At 38.3% G+C, this 23,466-nt stretch overlaps 1 protein-coding gene across 2 annotated transcripts; it reads right to left on the bottom strand.

Moving 5' to 3' along the window:
• Window positions 1–347: 347 nt before the first annotated feature.
• Window positions 348–21,539, bottom strand: LOC111875619. 2 transcript variants are annotated; one of them, XM_023872001.2, is made up of 8 exons: window positions 21,453–21,539; window positions 20,592–20,953; window positions 18,363–18,512; window positions 13,138–13,356; window positions 11,253–11,472; window positions 4,140–4,242; window positions 2,348–2,499; window positions 348–1,586 (listed from the first exon to the last, which is right to left on the bottom strand). In XM_023872001.2, exons 2-8 carry the CDS (start codon window positions 20,664–20,666, stop codon window positions 1,495–1,497), a joined length of 1,011 nt encoding a protein of 336 aa, XP_023727769.1. In that variant the 5' UTR covers window positions 20,667–20,953; window positions 21,453–21,539; the 3' UTR covers window positions 348–1,494. The 2 variants fall into 2 exon arrangements, with proteins under 2 accessions (XP_023727769.1, XP_023727768.1); XM_023872000.2 differs by having other exon boundaries at window positions 20,592–20,677; window positions 21,453–21,527.
• Between the last annotated feature and the right edge of the window lie 1,927 nt (window positions 21,540–23,466).

Raw genomic sequence — 23,466 nt, 5'->3', positions numbered from 1 at the left:
TGGCAGTTCCATGATGACGAGGTCAAAGAAGCCATTAATACACGGTCTGCATTACAGGTGGCACCATTCTATGATGCAGGGATAAAACAACTGGTGCACCGCTACAAGTGCCTCAACAATAGTGGAAACTATGTCAAAAAGTAGTGTACGGTCTGTACATCAAATGGCAATATAAATGGTTAGGAAATAAATTCTTGTTTTTTTTAATTGCCCATCAGAACTTACTTTCTGGATAACCCTTGTAAATACACCACAAACTGAACAAAAACACATCCTACAATCATAGAGATAGTTGATACAAATATTATGTTTTTGGACATTATCCATCACTTTATCTTTATCTAAAAAGTGCCCTGTTTATTTTTCAAAACACAAAATGACGGATACTGTCCAAAAACATAATATTTGTACTAATGCACTATCATCACAAACTTCTAAGAGATAGTCGATATTTTATGCAACACTATGAGTTCCTCAGATGCTGGAATTCTAAGCTAACTCTGGAGTAGAAACATACCAGAACTCAACTCACGTACCTTCCATTTGACTATTCAATAAAAATAACGGTTATCCTCTTGTAATCTGTATACCAAAACTGATGTTCCAATGAAACAGTAACAGACTGAAGAGTCTATAATCCATCCCTCATCAAACTAAAGGATTGTACTTGCTCGTTAACAGAAACTCCTACTGAAAATGGATATAATATTAAATTCTATAACTAAATTCAAAACAAGTTCATTTTCTAGTCTCAAGCATATATTACATTATAAGCTGCCAGTAGGGCAGAATTACCAGCAGCATATAAAACAATTTTTAACATTCTGAATTAATTTACATTTCAAATGTACTATGATATAATTAATGTTAAATACTGTAAATTCCTTAATAAACCATATTATTTTAACTTCATTAAAATACTTGGACAAGGTTATTCAAGACTATTACAAGATGTGGAAAGTCCCTGAAATTTTCAATTAAACATTCTCTCCAAAAACAATGGCATAATGCATACAACACTCATCATACTGATATACAGCTTACAAACAAATACCTTGTGATCTCAGTTATTAATCCATCACAAAACATTCTGAAATCCACTATGCATAAGACTTAAGAATCCACTGAAGGCTACAACCAACAAGAACTAACATTAAAGTGACATTCATTCTCTGTTCCCTGAACAAGTGACTCAAGACTTTTAATAGCAGGTATTAAACAAGAATATAACAAAACAGTACTAAACTGAGAACATTTAAAATTGTTAGATGTTTAATAAGATCCTGTTGAATTTTACACATTCATTTATATCTTGTGTTACTTACCTAATTTCATTCTGGGGTCAGGTGAGGGGCTTGAGGTATGAGTTTTGTTATCAGACCACTTCTGCACTACCTGTCATTCGGAGACAAACTCTCATAGCACTAGGAATGTATTGTGTCATGACTGTTCCTTACCACCAGGTACCTGCGCACTGTATTAACAATCAGGGTATCAAGTTAATTCACTGTACTCTGTCCAACCATGGTTTGGTGCACCAAGGCGCAGAACACCAACTGAACGATCTTTAGATGCAGTGATGATATCTGTACACTATATTAAGGTTCATTTTAACAAAACAAGCAGTGAACAGATGCTTATTTCTATCATAAATATTTTTAGCAGAAATGACATTTAAGACCCTTAGGTATATATACACACATGTAGACAAAAAAATAACAAAATACTGAATTACAAAAGAAAGTGAACATCAGTGATATACTTTAAAAGATAACTAAAGAAAAGAGGGGGAAACACCATATCAAAAGAGATGGCTGAATAGAGCATGAAATTATAAACCCTCAAACACATCACAAAAAAATCATGAAGAAAAATAATCTCTTTTTAAATACAGCAGAGGAAAACATATCATGCCATGTAAACGTACATGAGAGTGGAGATTAAGCTTCAGGCATTCTTTACTTAGCAGTAAAAATGCAACATCAATATTATGTACCTGCACAGTACATGAGACAAAAAGAAAAAAGCAGACACCAACAATTCTTCTTTTAATATGGGTAACCCAAAAAAATACTTTCTCTTTTAATCTCGAACAGTGTATATTGATAAGGACATGTACATACAACAAATGTCACAAAACACCTACCTGACTGCAGGGTTATCACAGCAAGGCAACCACAATGAGAACCTATAATTGCAGAAGGGGAAAAGTGTGCCACCTGGTCTTGAATCTCAGACCTTCTGCACATATGGCCAGATATTAAGTACAGACCACCACATCAATACTACATCACCACACAGAAAAATATCTTGCACAGTTTCTTACTAATTTAATTATGAAGGATACATTCATCATAGGGAGATATGTCCAGGTCCTGAATATCACCTTTATGTTGATAAACCTCTCCCAAATATTCATGGTGATGAGGGTACCGACGATAACGCCTGACAACCCCTCCATCACATACTGAATATAACTGGCTGCCATTTGAAGTATACCTGGAAAATGATTTGTGGTATGTTATGATCACACATGCGGGTCACGGTAGCCGAGTGGTCTAAGGCATACAGTCTTCGCAGGCTCAGAAGTCGGGATCATGGGTTCCAATCCCACACAGGGCATGGATGTTTAGAGTTTGAGTTCGTGTGTATGTGGGCGTGCGTGCATTTTTCTGTGTTTGTATACAGGTAGAGGCCTTGAAACGAGCTCATCACCCACCCAAGGAGTCCTACTGAATGTTGTAAGATCTAGTAAACCAAAGTGAAATGGAGTGTTTCATGGAGGTAGGCCAAGGCCTAAACTGAGGCTGTAGGGCCAGGGGGCATGGGGGAAAGGATCACATATTCTATCAAATGTTCCTTCATTACCATTATTCTGTAATCCATGCTTTGCATGTATGGATGTGAAATTTGGTTCTTTATTCTGAGGGTAGAATGTGGACTTAGGATGTTAAGATCAGAGTACTGAGAAAGATATATGCACTTAGAAAATCAGAAGCTTCATTATTTGTATTAACCAACTTTCTTACTCTGTAACCAGCCATGTGCTATCACACAACCCAATGGGTACCGATAAATGAGTATGCAGCAATAATGGACATGACTGGCAGTGCAAAACTGAAAAAAAACTTCAAGAAAAACATTCTCCAATGCCAATTCATTCACCTCAAACCCATTAGAAAGTTGTCCAGACTGAACCCAAGGCCCTGCAGTTAGAAGCCAACATCTACAAGCCTGAGCTATGCCATGGTTGTAGTTTGTACTCTATTATATTGTTAGGGGGATTATATCAAGAAGGCTGAAATAGGCAGGACATGGAGTATACATGGGGTTATGAGAAATGCATATAAAATTCTGGCTGGGAAAAATCATGAGAAAGGATCACATTCGAAACTTAAATGAATGTATATCAATATGTAAGCTGTACTAATGTTTAATAATCCTCACAGAAATGTGCTGAAATTTTGGGTTCCATAATAATAAAAAAGTGCTGACCTACAGAATTGCTACCAGCTGTTCCAGGAAGCTAACAGTTAAGCTCACATGATGTCCTGCTAACCAGTCTATCTCAAAGATGGAGACTGTTAATTTCTCCATGGCACCAGTAAAATAGCCTATCACAAGAATGAAAACACATGCCTCAAGCTACCATTATTTAGGAAATAGCTTCCACATTCTGATTTCAGCTATCTGATCTGAAAAATGAATACACTCCCGCATTATACTGACTACCATTTTCATTCAACTTTATATGTTCAAATTTTCTTAATCCCCTGCCAGAATGTCTCCTTAGGGTTTATAACAATAACAAATTTTCCTTGTGCTATATCAAGTACCATGCCATAAAGACAAGGGAGAGTGAAGGCAGAGCTCCATACATTCTTTATCTTGTCATTAGCTGGAGGTGAGTGGTACACCTAGGCTCCAGGGCTGGTTTGGCCATCATAAAGAACAGAAAATCTCTCACCCACTTGAAGTCAAACACTGATTCATCAGTCACCAAGCCTGCAGCCCAGTCACTATGCCAAACTGGATATTCCAGCTCTCCTTAAGTTTTACAATTTAAATTTTATTCTTCCTATTCTTCCGTATCATTTGAAATGGACAATGCCAACACCACTATCATTAACATTACCTACCTGAGTTTCCAAATCTGCATATCACGATGTTCCTTCAAATGTTCCTGTATGCCTGTGTCAGGGACATAGGCTGATACCATGTCTCCACCACTCATTATTACACCTGTACAAAAAGTATGTACTGAATAATGTCTGGGACACAGCAGGAAAACAGTGAAACATTTTGAAGAAAGCAGTCTTCTGGGATGTGGCACTGTGTAGATGTGGTGTTAACCAACATTTCGGAGGAACGTATCGCCTCCAACTTCAGGGTAGAAGGAAAAACAATAAAATCCGCAAGCAAAGAGACAGTAAGAACCGGTGCAAGCAGACTGGACTGATGTTGGAAAGACTGGTTCTATCTCTTCGCTTGCGGATTATCTTATTTTTCCTTCTACCCTGAAGATGGAGGCGATACGTTCCTCCGAAACGTCGGTTAACACCACATCTACATGGTGCCCCATCCCAGAAGACTGCTTTCTTCATAGTCACCACCATGAAAACCTCAAATCTTACATAGTGAAACATTTTGTTTAATATCTCCAACCCCACCATCTCTGTGGCTGGAATGTATCCCAGCCTGCCATTTTTAGCAGTAAACTACCAGTTGGCAGTATTTCACAGTAAAGATGTGAACAGAAAACAATCTATGGCCAAAGAACTGCAAAATGTAGCTACAAACACTATTTAGTGACAGAGGAAGAAATTACTTGCCCAAATTGCTTTGAGGGGAAAAAAATGTTGACCTTGTCAAGCCACTGTCTTAAATGACCAAAATTCTGTATGGTGGTTCAGACATGGCACTAGCAAATGACCAAGCTCAGTTATATATCAGTTATAATCAATCTTAATATGAGTGACGTACATTCATTAGACAACCATTCTTCTAGGCTATCAGGCACACTGACATACCAGAAAGTTTCTAAATAACCTGAGAAGGTAGTTTTTTCCCATAAGTAAATTTAGTTCCAACAGAAATATTCATTAATAACACGACAATTTCCATCTCAATATGGCAGTTACTTATGACTCACCATAATGAAAATGTAGTTCCTGTTGACGTATTTTGTACACATTCATCAGAAATGGTATCATAGATACGTCACAAACAGGCACATATGAACAGAGCATAGCCACAAATATGCGCAAAACAAGATCTCATTCAAGGTGTTCCTGACTGCCAGTGTGAGTGAAAACTACTCTGTCAGCCAAAACTGAAAACACTGTATGAATATTCATACTTCAACCTTCTATCATGTTTTGGAGCAGTTTGTCTTCAGACGCTTAAGATCTTGATGATGATGTTGGTTGGTCCAGTCCTCCAGTATTTAACTGGTCACTACTGCACTTACAATTCTGCATCTTGTCACATTGGTTCACCACTCATGAACACCGTACACAACAAGGATAAACTCAACTGTACTGCCTCTAATACAAAATTATGCTTCTGAACATTATCCATTGTACTGTCTTTATTTAACATACTGTCCTATTTTTATTTAAAACAATGTTTCGGAGACTGGATTCTGTCTCCATCTTTGGGTAAAACTACTCAGTTGGGCCCAACTGATAGAGCTAGTCCCCATCTCCATACATGCACCAACACAAGACAGAGTATAGAAACCAAGCACAGCACAAACCATCTGCAAGATTTAAGACAGAACATTAAAACATCAAAAAACTCCACACATGTGGCCTACCACCAGAGTATTATCAGAACAGAAGTCATCACTGGAGAGATAAATTCTCTGTATGTTACCATGGTACCAGCAATGGCTTCTATTGTGATAGTACTCTGGTGCTAGGTCTCATATGAGTGAAGTTTTTTAATGTTTTAATGTTCTGTCTTAACTCCTGCAAAATGATACATGATACAAACTCCGTCTTCAGTGCAACCATATATTATAGGTCTTTGTTTTGCTCTCCCTTACACACTACATGTTTTGGCCACAAACGGCCATCATCAGGTGTATTACTCACGTATCTGTCACACTGCACTTAGTTTAACATTTAAAATTTAAAACACAGGTCTTTTAAATGTTAAACTAAGTGCAGTGTGACAAATACGTAATACACCTGATGATGGCCGTTTGTGGCCGAAATATTTAGTGTGTAAGGGAGAGCAAAACAAAAGACCTATAATATATGGTTGCACTGAAGACGGAGTTTATATCATGTATCGTATGGAGTGCAACAGGATGCTTAAATATAATATCCTGCAAAATGGTTTGTGCTGCTCTTGACTTGTATACCCTATCCTGTGTTGATGCAGGTGTCCAGAGATAGGAACTACCTCTATCAATTGGGCCCAAGTGAGTAGGTTTTACCTGCAGACAGAGACAGAATCCAGTCTCTGAAATGTTGTGTTTTAAACAAACACAGGATGATGGATAATGTCCAGAAACATAATATTTGCATTAATGTACAACTGTCACAAACTGTTAGATCTTACATACCGCCTCTCCTTGCCTTGTGACCAAGGTTTNACACAACAATATTCACAGCTGAATGGTACTTTACTACTGCCATAAGTCTCTATATGCAGTGCTACTTCTACTTTGTTATCCTTACAAAACATCTATGTAAATTCTCTTAGTCCATAATCTGATGTACAGTGCCAAGAGAGTTATTTTATAATATTTAACATAGCTAACATTCACTGAAACTCATCTTTGGGAAGTGAATAAAAAGGCAAATATGTGGTCTAAACTAAATTTCATTCTGTACACTCCAACTACACCAAAACATACTGTTACCTTCAAGCATACAATGAAACCATGCCATACACGAATTCTGACATTCTAAGACACATTCTACTATATCAACCAATCTTCAAGCATTCACTGCATCAGTATATCAGTCCCTAACTCCAAAGACATAATCTATACTCCACCTATAAACTCCAGTCACTATCTAACAAAAGGCCACAATATCTACTAACTCCCCAATACAAAAATCATACAGTTAGACTAAACTGAATAAGAGGGTCAACTATATAAAAAGACAGTGATGATATAAGGATATATTGACAAGCTGTATATAAGAATTCATATCAGATGGCAAACATGTAATGCTAAATGCTGAAGAACTCTTATAATTTGGACAAGTACTCTTATATTGTACAGAAAATATAGGTAACCATGACTCACAAAATAAAACAATAGCAAGGCTACAATTTAAACTGATTTGACAAAGAGGCTACATACGTGAAACTGAAGGAATAATACAAGATTATAGAGTACATATGCATATAGGCTTTTAAGATACTACTTCATGTGTTGAAGATCCCTCACAATTTGAATAACTGCTATTATATCGGAGTCACGTCTTGTGAAACTGAACTCATACTGTTTCATATACACCTCTATACAACACCATGTTTTAACAGATTTGTACTTCCATGTTTTAAAATGTACTTCCAGCTTCTGACAGTGACATTCCCCTCCTTGTAGGTTCCCAAACTGTCCTTGGCCTCAGCTACAGCAAATCTCAAATAACTGAGTGACTGACTGACTTTTCCTACCTATAACATTTCTGAATGGACCAAACAGAAAACACCAATTCCCATTACTGTTGTATCCAACTGTTACATTCATGAAAACATGTTTGTCTGCGGAGCCGTTACTTACCAATGGCTGTTGTGTATTTGCTTATTTAGTGGTTGTTGCCTAGCAACGGGTCTACATACCAAATATATATTAGCCAGTGTGTTGCATACTACCCGATAATGACTACATGTGGTCATAAAATGTAGTGAAAAAACCAGAAAGTTTTTTGGTGTAAGTTTGTGTGATAGTTATTTTATAACCCAAAGGTCTAGAGTAGATTAGATTAACACTCAGAATCAGAGTTATGTTACAACTGATGGTCAGTCAGCCAGTCAGTCCACTTTGGTGCCGAGCCCCATCTGCAGCTCATGACCAGATTTTAGTTACTGCTAGACAGTTACAGTTCTGTCACTATGGGGCACCCTCCCTGATGAAAGGACAAGCCTGCCATTTATTAAGCGTCATACGTGGTCTGACGATAATGTTTGTGAATTCATTGCGGTAAAAGTGCTACATACCTCACTGCTGAATATTATTGTGGTTACCTTCAAAGTACACAGCTGTGAAATGCTGATATGCCAAGGTCATCAAACCATACTCAGGTTTCTGTCCACTGCTGCCACAGCAGGAACACAGTGGCAAGTTCATGAACTTTATTGTCAGACCTCGTAGTCAGCAGTAAGTCATTATATTAACACTTTGTAGCTAGAGCTATTTAAATACCCTTTCTCTTCAGCTACAGGATTTTATAGGAAACCATGAATAATTCACAATTTCATCAATTCTGTGAAATTTTCATATATGTAAGGAACATATTGCACCAACACCCAGAGTAAGAAAATTAAAGTTACAAACACGTTCAAATTGTTATACTGATGATATAAATATAGGGTGGGGCGCAGAAACTTCCTTTTTGTGAAGACGCATTGTGAAGGGTGGAGAGGTCGCAGAAAAGCGGGGAAAGGCTCAGCGAATGCAGGAGTCGCAGAAGTTTCTGTTTAATACCCCTCAGTAGGAAACATGAGGTGGACGAGTGAGCAGTGTGCGTTTGCTGTCGAAGCCTATTTTTCGAACAACCATTCCTACGTGGTGGTGCAGCGTGCGTTCCATACTCACTTCGGAATTAAGCCCAGAGGTCTGGTTCCCGACCAGAAATTGATTGTTTTGTGGGTAGAGAACTATAGGACAACCGGGAGTGTGGTGAAAAAATCATCAGGATGACAACGGACTGTTACGACACCAGAAAATGTGGAGGCAGTTCGACAGTCGATTTTGAGATCTCAAAGACGCTCCGCTCGCAAACATGCAGTCACTCTAGACATATCCAATCATTCAGTGCGCCGAATTCTTCACAAACATCTTAATTTCCATCCTTATAAGATGGTTGCTATGCATGAATTGTCACCACATGATTTTCAGAACCAAATAACGGCATGCGAAATGTTACTGGAAACTTTACCCCCTGACGCACTTGTTTTCTTTACTGATGAGGCACATTTTCACCTATCCAGATATGTCAACAAGCAGAATATGCACTATTGGGGTGGTAACAATCCCAAAGAGCTCCATGAGAGGCCACTTCACAGTGATAAGGTGACAGTATGGTGTGCATTTTGAGTTTGAGTTATTGGCCCTTATTTTTTTGAAGAAGACAATCATGCAGTTACTGCCAATTCACAGCAGTATGTGGACACGAATAAAAACTTTTTCGAACCAGCTCTTGAAAAATGTATCTAGGAAATGTCTGGTTCCAACAGGATGGTGCCACGGTCCACACAGCCCCAACTTCGATGACAGTTTTGAGGGCAAAGTTCCCCGGACGGCTCATCGCGCTTTGAGGTGACATCCCGTGGGCAGTGCACTCACCTGATCTAACGCCCGTGATTTTTTTATGGGGATACCTCCAGGCAGAGGTTTTTAAACATTGCCCCACAAACCTGCTTCAGCTGAAGAATGTTATTCGGCAGGAAGTAGCTCAAATTCCAGTGAACATGTTGGAATGTGCAGAGGGGAACTTCAGAAAACGTTTGCATCAGTGCATAGAGAATGGTGGCCACCACCTTCAAGATATTTTGTTTAAACCTACATGATTTAAAACTTTAAAGTATGTTCTTTCATTAGCTAAACATAAATGTTGCCTATCAGCAATAATTTTTCTTTTATTCGCCTTCAAAAAAGGGAAGTTTCTGCGCCCCACCCTGTATTAGAAAAATAAACTCTGACTGTACATCATTCAAGTGCATGGTGAACTATTTTTAGAACAGTACCTGACCTCTCCTTCATCCTCAGCTAGTGTTTCAATATGACAACAGTGTGAATGACTGGAGGGGATTCACTGACAAAGAGAGAGGATATACAAACTGAGGCATTTTTTATTGCTAGTCAGGTGGGACTAAGCCCCTTGTACTGCAGCCACTTCTGGCCTATTGTACCAGCCCCAGATGATAGGTGAGGGTGATGGTGGTGCAATTGGTGGAATGAAGATTGGCAGGGGAAACCGAAGTACTCGGAGAAAACCTGCCCCAGCGCCACTCTGTCCACCACAAATCCCACTTGACCAGACTTGGGCCATCGTGGTGGGAAGCCAGCGACTAACCACTTTAGCTATGGCGCGGCCAACTGAGGCATAGTAAATGCAGTGCTTCACAATGCTATTATGCAGTGGTCTCTACTGTTTAACCACAAAATATACAAGTTCCAAGGTGCCAAATTTAAAATTCTATGTCAACATTGCTAATAGTTCCCCTACCATAGATTTTTGAAGTTCACAGTGATACATGTACCACCCTTAGGCAAGGCAAAGATGTGTGGAATGTGTACTATGGCGAGATTTAAAGTGTTAATAATGGATGCCCATTAAACAGCCAATTATGACCAATTTTCAACCTATTTTGCCTCCCTTTCCTTGTAATTTTAAACTCCTTTTCAGTCCTGCAGTGATATGAAGCACAATATCTTGCTTAATGTCTTTATCATAGTCACATGGTTTCAGGATGTTCCCCGGTGATAAAATATTATTTAAAATACATCAGTCACAAAGGACATGCAAGGTTGCCTTTTTCCTTTGTTATGACACCCTTCACACCTCTGAGACCACTTATTGTTCCCAGTATGAACAGATGTCTCTTCAAGTGACATGTGTCCTGTTACTTATTTTAAATAATTCCCATTCAGCTCCAATAACTGCAGTTAGTTCCCCTGGTCTTTTACCACCTGGCAGCTTCTGAAAGAAACCCTTTACATGTTTTTAGAGGTGTGAACTGCCAGTATTCCTTGTGTTTTCTGTTGCTCTGTCACTGACTGACCTCTTAGTAACCCTTTTTGAGTTGAACAGACTAGTTCAGATGCTACAGAGGTATGTGCAGAACCTGGTCTTGCAAACTGCTCAGTAATTTCTTTCTAGCTAATCCTTCTATGTCCTGGCATCCATATCAGTTGTACTCTCTTATATTCCACGTTTCATTAGGGACTCACAAGATTACAGCTTAAAAATGAAACAAAGTCATGTATTTACCATTCTTAATCAGAAATGAATCACCTACATCCACATTAAGCTAAAGCTTACCAACCCAAACTTTTCACTCACTGTAAAATCCATCGTCAGCACCAATATTGTATGGCTCAGGTGTTGGGCAAACTGTATTAACCTGATGCCCTGCCTGAAAAGCATGGAGGACTCTTCCATCTAAAGTAGAGACTTTGCATGTGCCATCACCACCAGCTGTCAAGAGCGCACTCTGCTGACCACGCACCCATGGCCATGAGGGGTGCATAAATGCCAGGTCACGTATCACACTACCATGTAACTGTGAGAAGGTTAACATTTGTTTTTATTATGGTAAGTTTAAAGCTTCTGACTGCAAATAAGAGGTTATGTTATTACACTCAGCAGTTTTCATTGCATTTCATAACACATGAGCATTTAGTAGCTATGTTTTAGTTCCTATGTAATGTTTCCAGCCAACGGAAATACATTAAATTTAGTACTAAACATCCCTGAATGAGTACAACGGCTTGGCCATACTGAAAAAAAACATAAAGACAAAATAAAAATACCAGGAAGGTAGGCAAAATGTGTAGCTGTCCCTGTGTTTAATTAATTAAGCACCATGCCATGAAGATGATTTGGGGAGTGGAGGTACAGCTCCATGCATACTTAACCTTGGAACTAGATGAAAGTGGGTGGTCAGCTTCACACACCAGCTGCATTACTGTCATGGAAAGAGTGCTGAGCACCCACTGAATACAAGGCTGCATGGGACCAAAAAGCCAGACTGAACTGGGAGACAAAGATAAAAATCTCTTTCCCCTACCAGGAATCAAATCCCAATTCCTTGGCTGTCCAGCCCTACACCATCATTATATACCTACTGAGTTATCCTGGCTCCCAAGGATACCAAGAAAGGCATAAGAATTAAAATTCAAAAGAAGATCTATAAGAAAACCCAGGGCAAGATGATTTAGTCATGTAGTAGAAGACATTGAGAAGTGAGGAAGGAACTTGCAAGAAATTAAACGCGAACAATTATGAGGAGATATATGAGATTGGAGACTTTTCACTTATCACCGCATTTAAAACAAAAATTATGCTAGAAGATGTTCCTCCTAATATTCTATCATTTCAGCTGAATCTCTGCTCAAACTCCATAACACGGACTACCAATTTACTTGTAGGTATACATACATTTTGGAGTAAAGTGTTTCTGTAAATAATGGTAGATAAAATATGTTCCAGATAAAAATATAACTACAGATCAGACAAATATTTTATGTTACATGCAGTTCCTCCCATTATGTGTTGTTGTCTAGGTAATAAGTGTTACACACTGAAGTACTGAAGTGGACTTCAGTAATACCTATATATAAAATGTGGGTATTAGTTGTGAGTACTTACTTTTCACTTCAATAAAGACCATAACACTTATTCACACTTCCCTTATTTCATAGTTTACTGAGGTGCAATAACTACAGAAATATCATTTTTGCATAATGTCTCTATCTGAACAAAAATCATAGTAGTGAATTATATTCTCGATACTTTCTTGCCATCTATTGGAAAAATCATTGAACTACACACTCTCTACAGTACATAAGAAACTTGAAGTTTGCAATAAATGAAAAAAACAATCAAATTCACTAATTCATCATCATCAACTTCAGTACTGTGTAACACTGCCCTACTGTCATTTTAATTGTTTACCATTCTAGTTTGCAAACAAATCAATAGAGTAAATATGCATAAAATGTGTGCACAATATCTGATCAAAACAAAAACTAATATTTTAGTACAGCATTTGCAAATGTCTCACAAAACTTAATTCATTTAAATATCTTCAACCACAGTATGAATGAAGTTCACAATTCCCTGTTTCTAAAAAGGTACCCACCCACCTGAGGCACTGGGTGAACTGCATGCAGAAAATTCTTATTTCACACAATGTGAGAAGTAGGATTAAGTTAATTCAACTTACATCATAGACAAAATCAAGTGGTAGAGGCATCCTGAGATCAAGTAGGGTGAGGCCCTTGCCATTTACAGCAACAGAGACAGCCATGTTTGGACAAACCGGATCTGCAGCCAAGCCAGTTCGATCTCTGCCACTAAATGCACAATTATCATATGCCAGCAATTGTTCTCCTCGTTCCACATCTACCACGGCCAGTCGCCGAGCTGTCGTAGCAGCCAAGATCTGAATGGTGGAAGGATAGGATAAAGGAAAACAAATACCAAATGTCAGTTTCTTACTAGCAATAGTCTTAACTTCTTCCCGTCAGCTTGTGAAATACTTGGTAGTAACATACACCTTTATTTCATACCACCAGTTGTGGTCTCTTGACCTTGACGAAAACAGACCATCTGACAAGGATAAAGGAATCCACTCCACAGGTGCAGCAACCACAGTGTGGTATTCTATCCATTCCAAATGATAGGGAGTGATGAAGATTATGGCTGGCAGTGAAGAGGAGGCAGTAGGTTCCTCCAAAACACTGGCAATGCCTATTAAACTACATAGTGTCAAAAGACAGAAGTCCATAACTGAACAAGTCCAGTGCCTCAGTACCAGGTCACTATGTTCCCAAAATATGCCTTAAGAAATTAGACATTATAAGATTTTAACACACAATAATAATAATAATACAGTTCCATCAACAATGCAACTATTTTATTTTTTCCCTTTCCTTCAATAAAATGGTTGCATTGTTGATGGAACTGTATTATTATTGTGTGTAAAAGATACAGTAATGCAACAGGATCCTTAATTACTGCTGGAAGAACTGAAGTTTTCAAAGAGACAGTGAATAGTTATGACACTTGGGTCTTCCAATACAACTCAGAAACAAATCTAAATTTCAACAAAACATGAAATTTGCCAATGGAAAAGTCCATAAACCCAAGATCAAAAAAGCACAAATGTCAAAAACAAAGGACAAAACCATGTTAACCTGTCTTCCTAGTACCAAAGGAATTATTCATTATTAATTTGTTCCTCCAAAATAAACACTAAACCCAGCATTCTACTTTCATGCTTTTAGATGTTGTTGGCAGTGCACACATGAATTTCACATCGTAACACTGCACCTTCCCCACAGGGCTTTAAGCTTTAAGAACAGCAACATATGGGCGAAGAACAACTACTATACTGGCCTGATTCACCCTTTGCAACATTTTCATGATCATGAAACTAAACAATTTCCTTGAAAGTGCCTTATTTTGAATTACTTGAAGATGTATTCAAAGCACTATGAGGCATTAAATGTAAGACTCCTGTGAAATGATATCCAGTAATATTTCCAGCCATGGCAGAGTCATTAAAATGTATACGTAAGTCAGAAGATGAATAAGTTGAATGTGATTACACTAGGTACAAGTTATAAGAGGTATATATTTTCTTTACAGAACTGATTCAGTTATTTGTCAGATCTTTAATTAATTCTGTAAGGCAATTTAACCCTCTCCAGTCATTGCATTATTAGAAATTTCATTTTTGATTATTTAAGTCTTCGGCCAAGTGAACACTACTATAATATCCATCAGTGAAAAGGTGGCAGCCTTCAATACCAGGCACACTGATTCCTAGTCTGTCCATTAGGAAAAGAACAATTCTTGAAGTGAATGGTTTTACAGAGTTCCCCATAATATGGATTATACTGTGAACATAACTAGTGTCACTGTCAGTAATACAAATAATCCGATGCCCCACTTTGACGGTTCTGTTTGGATTATAAATTTTTAAAATTACTTTGCCCTTACACCCAACTGTTGATTAATCTATTGCAGCATTTTTACCTGGCACAAAATATTTCTGAAACTGCTTCTCTGTATGTTGTCACCCCATGTACTTCCTGTTCATTTGATGGCCCTACTGCTTTCTTTGGTGGTATCATTTCCCATATGGAACATACAAAATATCAGTAGAAAGTGATCTCTAGACATTACATCACCAACAAATTGTATTTGTGTTGCTCTCTGGCTAGACCAGTAGTCTTTTATGTTGGGTAATGGGATCAGACCCATATTTATAATTAGACCTAAAAATGCCTTCATTTCAGGAGCAGATATATCAGACCAGCTTCTCCAAATGGACCTTGTGCTTAGCTGAAGTTTTGCAATTTTATCTTTCACGTACCTGTTTGTTTCCATAACAGTGTACAAGGTGGTCCAAATATGACCGGGACTGATTTTTTTTAAAACCAAAACTGCCAAACACTTACTTGCACATGTCAGTCTTCAACGTACTCCCCTCCGGAGTCTACACATTTTTTTCGACGTTCTGGAAGCATCCTGATGCCCTTTTCAAAAAAGTTTTGTGGTTGGCGGCGTATCCACTCCCGAACATTCTGGATGATGGCGTCATTGTCCACAAACCGCATGCCTTGCAAGTCTGATCTGAGCCTTCCGAACAGGTAGAAATCCTTGGTGCCAAATCGGGACTGTACGGCAGATGTGTCAGAAGGTTCCATTTCAATTTCTGGGTTTCCATTGTCATTNCCAGGAGGTCTGAGTAATAAGCTGCATTGACTGTTCTGGCATCTGTCAGAAAGTCTACATGGATAACCCCCTGCCAGTCCCAGAAGAACGCTGCCATCACTTTTCCTGCTGAACAGCTCCTCCGCGCTCTCTTGAGTTTGGGAGAACTGGTATGCCGCCACTCACGTGATGATTGCTGGGACTCGGGAATGAAGTAGTGCACCCACGTTTCATCGGTGGTCACTATAGACTTAAAAATGCATCACCTTCGTCTTCAAACTGCTGTAGGAGATGACTGGCAACTTGCACGCGCACCATTTTGTTCACGTACGTCAAAGTGCGTGGTACCCACCGTGCATTCACCTTGCGATAGTGCAGGTGGTATTTCATGATGTCTTCTACACTACCAACACTGATGGACAGCATTGCTCCAAGTTCCTTGATAGTGATGTGCCTATTCTCACAAGTAAGTGTGTCTGCGCGATCAATGTTTGACTTGGTGACGAATGTTCACGGCCGACGATCATGCGGTTCATTCTCCAGGCACTCTCTGCCCTCTCTGAAGCACTTACACCACTCAAACACACGGGTCCATGAGAGACACTCTTCCCCATACCGTTGTTGGAGTCTGTGGTGAATTTCAGTAGACGGGACGTTTCCTCCGAGGAATTTGATCACAATGCGTTGTTCCACGCTCCGCGGTACCTTCTGTTCACTCATCACTCTAGCAACTTCCAGACAGGACTGAACAGGTTCTAACCCTAACAGGAGGGAGGGTGGAGGTTGTGGCTTCACTCTCTCAAGGTCGCACAGCTGCTGCGCAGTGCGGCTTGTTTACAAAAAAAATCAGTCCCAACCACCTAGTATTTCAAAAGCTCATCACTGAAAAATAAACTAAAATAATTTATGGGCTCTGCATCTGGCAGAAGGTTAAATTGTAGCCCTGTGTTCTTAGTAAATGTGTATGCCTTGGGTTTCTTGTCGCCCACTGTCACTTCTTTCCATACATCAATACTCATGCCAGTTGTTCAGCCTCACTCTCACTTTCTGATTTTCTGTTGCTCGATTCTTCACTCCCAGTTTCGCCTTCAATTTCCAAATCCATCTCATCATCAGAGTAAATACTGAGCTCTTCATTTACCATATCACTAATAGCGTTTTCGTCCATATCATACAACGCATCATATTTTTGTCTTCTGAGCCAGAAGTGCCAGGTTTGCTGGAACATGATACCATGCCTCTAATATGTGACACCCCATAATATATAAATGTCATTCATTCTTGTAGAAGTTCAAATTATGACATTCAGATGGCAGAAGAAGGCAGACATGACATTCATGGATTTGTTGCCACTGTATACAGTGGCCAGTAGTGACACATGATCAACATACGACTGAAGAAAACCGAAATAAATTTTGTTGACACTCGTCTGTGGAAGCACTGTCACTATGTCAATTATATATCAACATACAACTGGAAAGGGTTAAACACCTGTCAATTCAAAGACCATGAGTTACAAAATCTTGCAAGAAATTAAAAACGTTCAAATACAGTGGTTTCTAAATTTAAACAGTCTCCACCACATTTCAGAAAAAGGGATGGCTATAATAATACATTCTGAACTGCAAGCATTTTTAGACAGAAAAGTACTTTAAATAAAAATAACACTGATTAACCGTGAGTAATAAAACAGACGCAATAATTTTCCACACCACTGCCACCATACTGTCAGAATGAACTCAAAAATGCACTTCACAGTAATCAATAAATAAAGTTAAGTCAAAGACCAGAATTATATAAAGTACCATTAGTTCTCATCTGTTCACTGGAAACCACTGCTATTATGTACATAAAAAATGTCTCTGCAACAAACAGGGCATCCATTAGGAAATATGAAAGGAAAGTTACCATATGGCTACCACAGAGGAGGTAAATTTAAATTAGGCAATGTGAGAGGCCAAAAATTGGAGAACAAGGTATGAAGAAGTCACAATGTCACATAAGATGTCTTCATCATATCATCACGCCAGAATTCACAGAGCCTTACTAGTGCAATTACAAAAACGCATAATCAAACCAAAAAAGAGGACTTTTCCAGTATACAACAATTGTCATTACATTTTAAATGTGGAATATTTCATGTCACAGGGACAAAATAAATTTAAAAAAAAAAAGAAAAACAGGGGACCAAAAATAATCAGGGGAGAAGATGAACGACAGAAAATATTATAATGAGAGTGAGGAAGATAAAATGGAAAGACATAGAAGTTTGGGGTATGAGGAAGAACTGATGAATAAGGAAAAAATTTCTGCAACATTACAGAAAATTTAATTAGTGTTTCCAGTTTCCTGTCCATGATTCAAAATAGTTACTAGACAAACTGAAGAGAACTTCATGCCCCCATTTAGTAGCTATATTAAAAATTGGGTTTTACTTGGAAACGAAACATTCTAAATGTACAAACCAAAGTGCAGTGATCGCATGTCTGATATAAGGCCAAAATATGATACACTTTTCATATACAGAAAAACATAGCAGATGCAACTAATGACAAAAGTTAATGACTTCATACCTACACAATGCCTTCCTTATTCCACTTCTATAATGTTTAATGTCAATCTGATGCATCTGAATGAAAATTTAAAGTTAGTAATTTGGATTAAAAAATGATTTATTGATACGTACAGACTATCAAGACCTCTATTCAATGTGGACATGACCCTCACCCTGGAGCCATCCGATGTGAAGCGAACGGCATTGACATTGCGTGCCAGGGTCATGGTGGTGATTTGGTAGCACATGAGTAACTCCATGCGTAGTGCTGAATACAGATTTACCTTGCCATCGTATGCACCCGAACAGAAGAGGTAACGGTCCTTGTGAACAAATAAAACAAGCAATTATTTGAAGTTCTCATAATAAATAGCATAGTCTTGTCAATGTCATATTTTTCTCAGGAATATTCAGTAGTAAATATTAAAATATATACATTTTTCTACATTGCAGAACAGAGAATGCATGCTCTTGAGGTAGAATGTATGGAATTCTAATCTATCAATTGTATTTCCTCCCTTTATGTGGTATAATGAATCAATCATCACAAAGATTTAGCAGCTACAGTATACTGCTGCATCCTGAGACATGCAATTCCAAAATTAATCTATGACATGGCTAAAATAGTTGTCTCCTGAGAATTTTCCAGGTATGCCCACAAAATCATAAATTTTACAGCAAATAAACAAAACCTATGAGCTCCTATGTTCAATAAGATATAATCCTCAAAGCTTCTTATAATAAGGAAGAAACCACTCTCTCATTACACCTCTGCTGAAACACAAATTTTGGAAGTAAGGCAAATACAAGATTTCCATTGTGATTTGAATCCACATTAGGTTACATATCACTTCTGCTGGCCATAAATAGTATTTCAGTTCATCATCAATTTGAAACTTCTTTCTTCCTAGGTGCACCTTCATTGGTCCAAAGAAATTAAAATAACAGGGGGCTATGTCAGGGCTGTAAGTGGGGTGGTTCATGATTTCATAGCCCACTGTTAGCACTGCTGCCTCCATCAAGTGTACTGTATGTGGATGAGCACTGTCAAGCAGGCAAATTTTTTTCTTTGACAGTTTTCCAGGAATTTTCTTCCAAATTGCTTGGTGTACATCATAGTGGAGCAAGTTACTGAATTACTTCTAATCAACTGTTACACCATGCAGAAGAAACCAACACAAATTACTGCTACTGAAAACCAAAACACACTTGTCATGATTTTCTCAGCAGACAGCTGTCCTGAATTATTATCAACTCAAGAAAACTCACTGTACCAATCACAGAGACCTGTATATGACAGGGTTCCCATAACGTGCATCTAGCCCATGAAGAATTTCGGCTGGTTTCACTTCCTCTTTCACTATGAATTTGATGATACAGCATTATTCTACACTAGGAGTGACAAGGTCTGACACCATCCTACATTCACTCTAATGCGCAGAAATGGGGTGCACAGCTACCTGCCAGGCAGCGAGCACAGTGTTGCCACCAACCATCCATGAAAGAATGTTACTTTTGTGGTTCCCACAGCTTCAGGAAAAAATAAAGTCCAGGTCAACCCTGAACCACCCTCACACAATCCATTCATTCATATTGCCTTTCAATGTGAATCACTAACATGTGTAGACTAAACTGACCAGGTTATTGCATCAGTAAAACTTCTGATTTGTATTCAGGAGATGCCTGGTTTGAATCTTGGACTCAACACCTGATGGTTTTATAGCTTCCTTCAGTCTCGCCACACAAATGATTTGGGCAAGAGCCTTAAAATCGTCCATCACCACCACCTTCTAAATCTTACTCTTTATGATTATGATTGTGCTCCCAACCGATTAATTATCACATAACTTCCACAATTAAAATTTAATAACTTCAGGCTCAACGAACCATAATGTGGTGGGCAGATGCACTACAAAAGTATGCTATCATGCCTGAACAAATAGCTCACTTTTGACTAAAACCCAACATCAGATGCTACTCTGAGCCAGATCCATTCATTCCATACCTTTAAACTTTACTTCCTTAGTCACGGCTCACCGTAATATTACACAGTCTCATATGTGTGCTCTCTTCCTTTGAATTCTTTCATCCAAGACTTTGTTTGCATTTATCATTTCCACCATTGTGTCCCAGCTGTCCCATCCTTCTTGATTCAATCATATTAACAATCTTAGGTGAAGAATACAAATTATGAAGCTCTTCTTTATGTAATTTTCTTCAAACCTTTTTTACTTCATTTCTCCTAGCCCCAGACACACTCCCCCAAGTCTTTTGTTTTCTTAGAATATGATAAAGTTTCACATGCATGCAGAACAAGTGAATGAGAGCTAATTGATTCCAAACACATATGCAGCAGCAGTGGTAACAATAGTACATTTATTTGTAACACTGCTTATACATACCCTGGGACTGAAAGCAACTCCACGTACACTTCCTTGGTGGAATTTCAAGAACCTTGGTTTTCCTTCCTGCTGCATGGTGGGATCAGCTACAGAAACAGCCAAATCAGTGTGCCTCAACCTCAGCTGATCACGTTTCTTGCTTGCCAAGTCAATAATGAAAAGCTTCCCTGTTAGGTCCTGGAAAGGACCTGGATTCAACCTTTCGCTTGAGTCACCCGTTTCTCTGTCCTTTCCGTTGACTCGACCAACTTCAGAGCATGTGGAGTTTGAGTGCGCAGAAAGCAGAGCCACGAGTGATCCGAGCTTATGCTATTTTATTAACTTCATTCTTTCTATTTCATTGCTTTTCAGACAGTCAAGTCCTTAAAGGGAAAATTAATTTCCATAATTAGTATATCAGAACAAACATACGTTAGTCTCAAATATTCATTTTACTTGTATATATAAAATGTGCAAATATTTTCTGATATATACGAGAATTTAATAATTTTCAATTACTTAACGAATGTAAATGCTATTTATCGCAGGGAATTTCCCATTTAGTGCACGATCAACGGCCTTCAATTTATTAGTTACGAAAATTTGCTTAAAATTAACATATAATTCAATGTACAGCAAAGGATGACATATGAATTAAATCCAAAAATACGCTCCTTGCAAAAGACATCTACCTTCAAGCACTGTCAAACACTAAGGGATGCTAAAAGAGCAACAAGCCTTTGTTGATAAACAAGTACGCCCTCCATTACCCTTACGTTACCATCCTTTTCCTTTCATATTGACCCAAGCAATCATATACAAGTTTCCATCCGATATTTAAGATACAAAAGGGCGCAGGAAGATAATAAATAAAATTCTTACCAACAATCCAACTCATACCAATCGCCAGCTACACCTTACGCTTTTTTTTTATTCTCCACCATAATCTTATCTCAGCTATGGAAATCGCCTGTTATTTAGTATCATGACCGGTCGCTAGGGTCGCTAGCATCATGACGATCATGACTATCCGATAGATGGCAATTCATACACGCAAAGTGTGTGTTGCTATAGAAACCAGAGAATATTTACGTAATACAGCTGGATAGGATTATGTACTTCCACAATTAGCATTAGTATACAATACTGTAAATTATCATTTAGACTTAAATTATTACAGGTAAATTTAAGAGATAAGTGTTATCACAATTTTGTTGAAATCATAAGCTTAGTTAATAAAGCATTACGTCGTGAAGGCATAAGTATGGGGGAGTGGAGTTATAGCTCCACCATTCTTGAACGCCAGAACCATTACGGCCCCCATAACTGTGTAATAACATCCGAATAAATCTAAATAGTGTCAAATATACTGGCTACAGGCTGGACGACCTAGGTGCTGAAGTTCAGGTCCCGGTGGGGGCAAGAATTTTCACTTCTCCATGTCCAGACCGGCTTTGGGGCCCACCCAGCCTCCTATCAAATGGGTACCAGGGACTCTTTCCCTGGGGATAGTATGGCCGGACCGTGAAACTGATCACTCACCTCCAACTAGTGCCAAGGTCAAGCAAAAGTGGATCTATGCATCCACTTCCCCATATGTCTTAATGGTATAGTGCTTAATTATGCACCAGGCCATGAAAACATATCCATACATTATAACCTTGATAGTCAATTATGAATTTATAACGTGCTTCAGTTACTGATACTTTTAAAAGTATGTTAGAACGCATTTTCCGAGGAGCATTATTGCCATTTTTCAGTTGTTAATGACTTACGAGTATATGAACATNAAAAAGCCTTGTGTACATGGAAACATACATGGTGGTTTTAGGACCAGATCAGACCTGTTCTTTTGTTGGAAATGCTGAGAACTGGAAAATATACTTTCCTTTTCAAATACTTGAAAAAACCATTTTGATGCATATATAACAGTTTTGTAAACATGAGATTTATAATTGTCATTTCAGAACTTCAGTTTACAATTGCAGAATTGTCAGGTGTTAACATGGTGCATGAGAGTAAGTTACATAGTTTCACAAATATAAATAACTCTGTCCAATGTGACCTGTAAGTTTATTACTACATGAAAAACTTAACACCCTTACATATTTCGGTGTCCGCAGACCATCTTCAGAGGGCAAACATCACTACAAATAGGAAACCACCTTAACATAAGTTGTTTAGACGTAAAGTACGTACACTTATATGTTACAATGCATAGTACACAAAATAGAACATTTCACAAACACAGCAGTTTCCTGGGAATGTAAAATTTTTAAAAAAATTATTTAAAATTTCTTGATGCTAATTAAAAATTTTTTTGCATTGTCAATAATTAAAATTCATAAACCATGCAGGCTGGTGTTCGTCCTCCCATCGTCCCTCTTGTATGGGGCAGATATTGTGTCACCAGTCTATCTTGATGTGGAGGTTCTTTATATCTTCCAGGGTTTGCTCGTGGCTGCTGTGCTGTTTTCACTGTTTTTCAAATCAAATTTACATAGTTTGTCAGAAGCTAGCAAGCAGTCTTTTGCCTCAGTGTAGTATACTATAGATAGACATATAAAAGAAATGACTTGTGATTAGCTATGTGTGTGTTTTGTTCATGTGAGACTGCATTAGAAGTCAGTCTTGCTGCAGCATTTGATAACATGTAGGACTTGAAAGGAAGATGGGAGAAAGCGGGGAAGTTGAGAGTAAGAAAGCTTATGTAACAACTGATGAATTCTAAATGGCCATTAAATTAGTACTACTTTGTGAACAGTCCAGAAGTGACCTTATTGTTCTTAGAGCAGGCAAATCATTTATTAATAAATAATAATAATTGTGTAAGATTTGAGGTTTTCCCAGCGGTGACTATGAAGAAAGCAGTCTTCTGGGTTGTGGCGCCATGTAG

Source organism: Cryptotermes secundus, unplaced genomic scaffold, assembly GCF_002891405.2.
Source record: "Cryptotermes secundus unplaced genomic scaffold, Csec_1.0 scaffold50, whole genome shotgun sequence".
NCBI classification, from domain to species: Eukaryota; Metazoa; Arthropoda; class Insecta; order Blattodea; family Kalotermitidae; genus Cryptotermes; species Cryptotermes secundus.
Note: the sequence above shows the minus strand (reverse complement) of the source record. Positions and strands in the feature narration are given on the sequence as shown.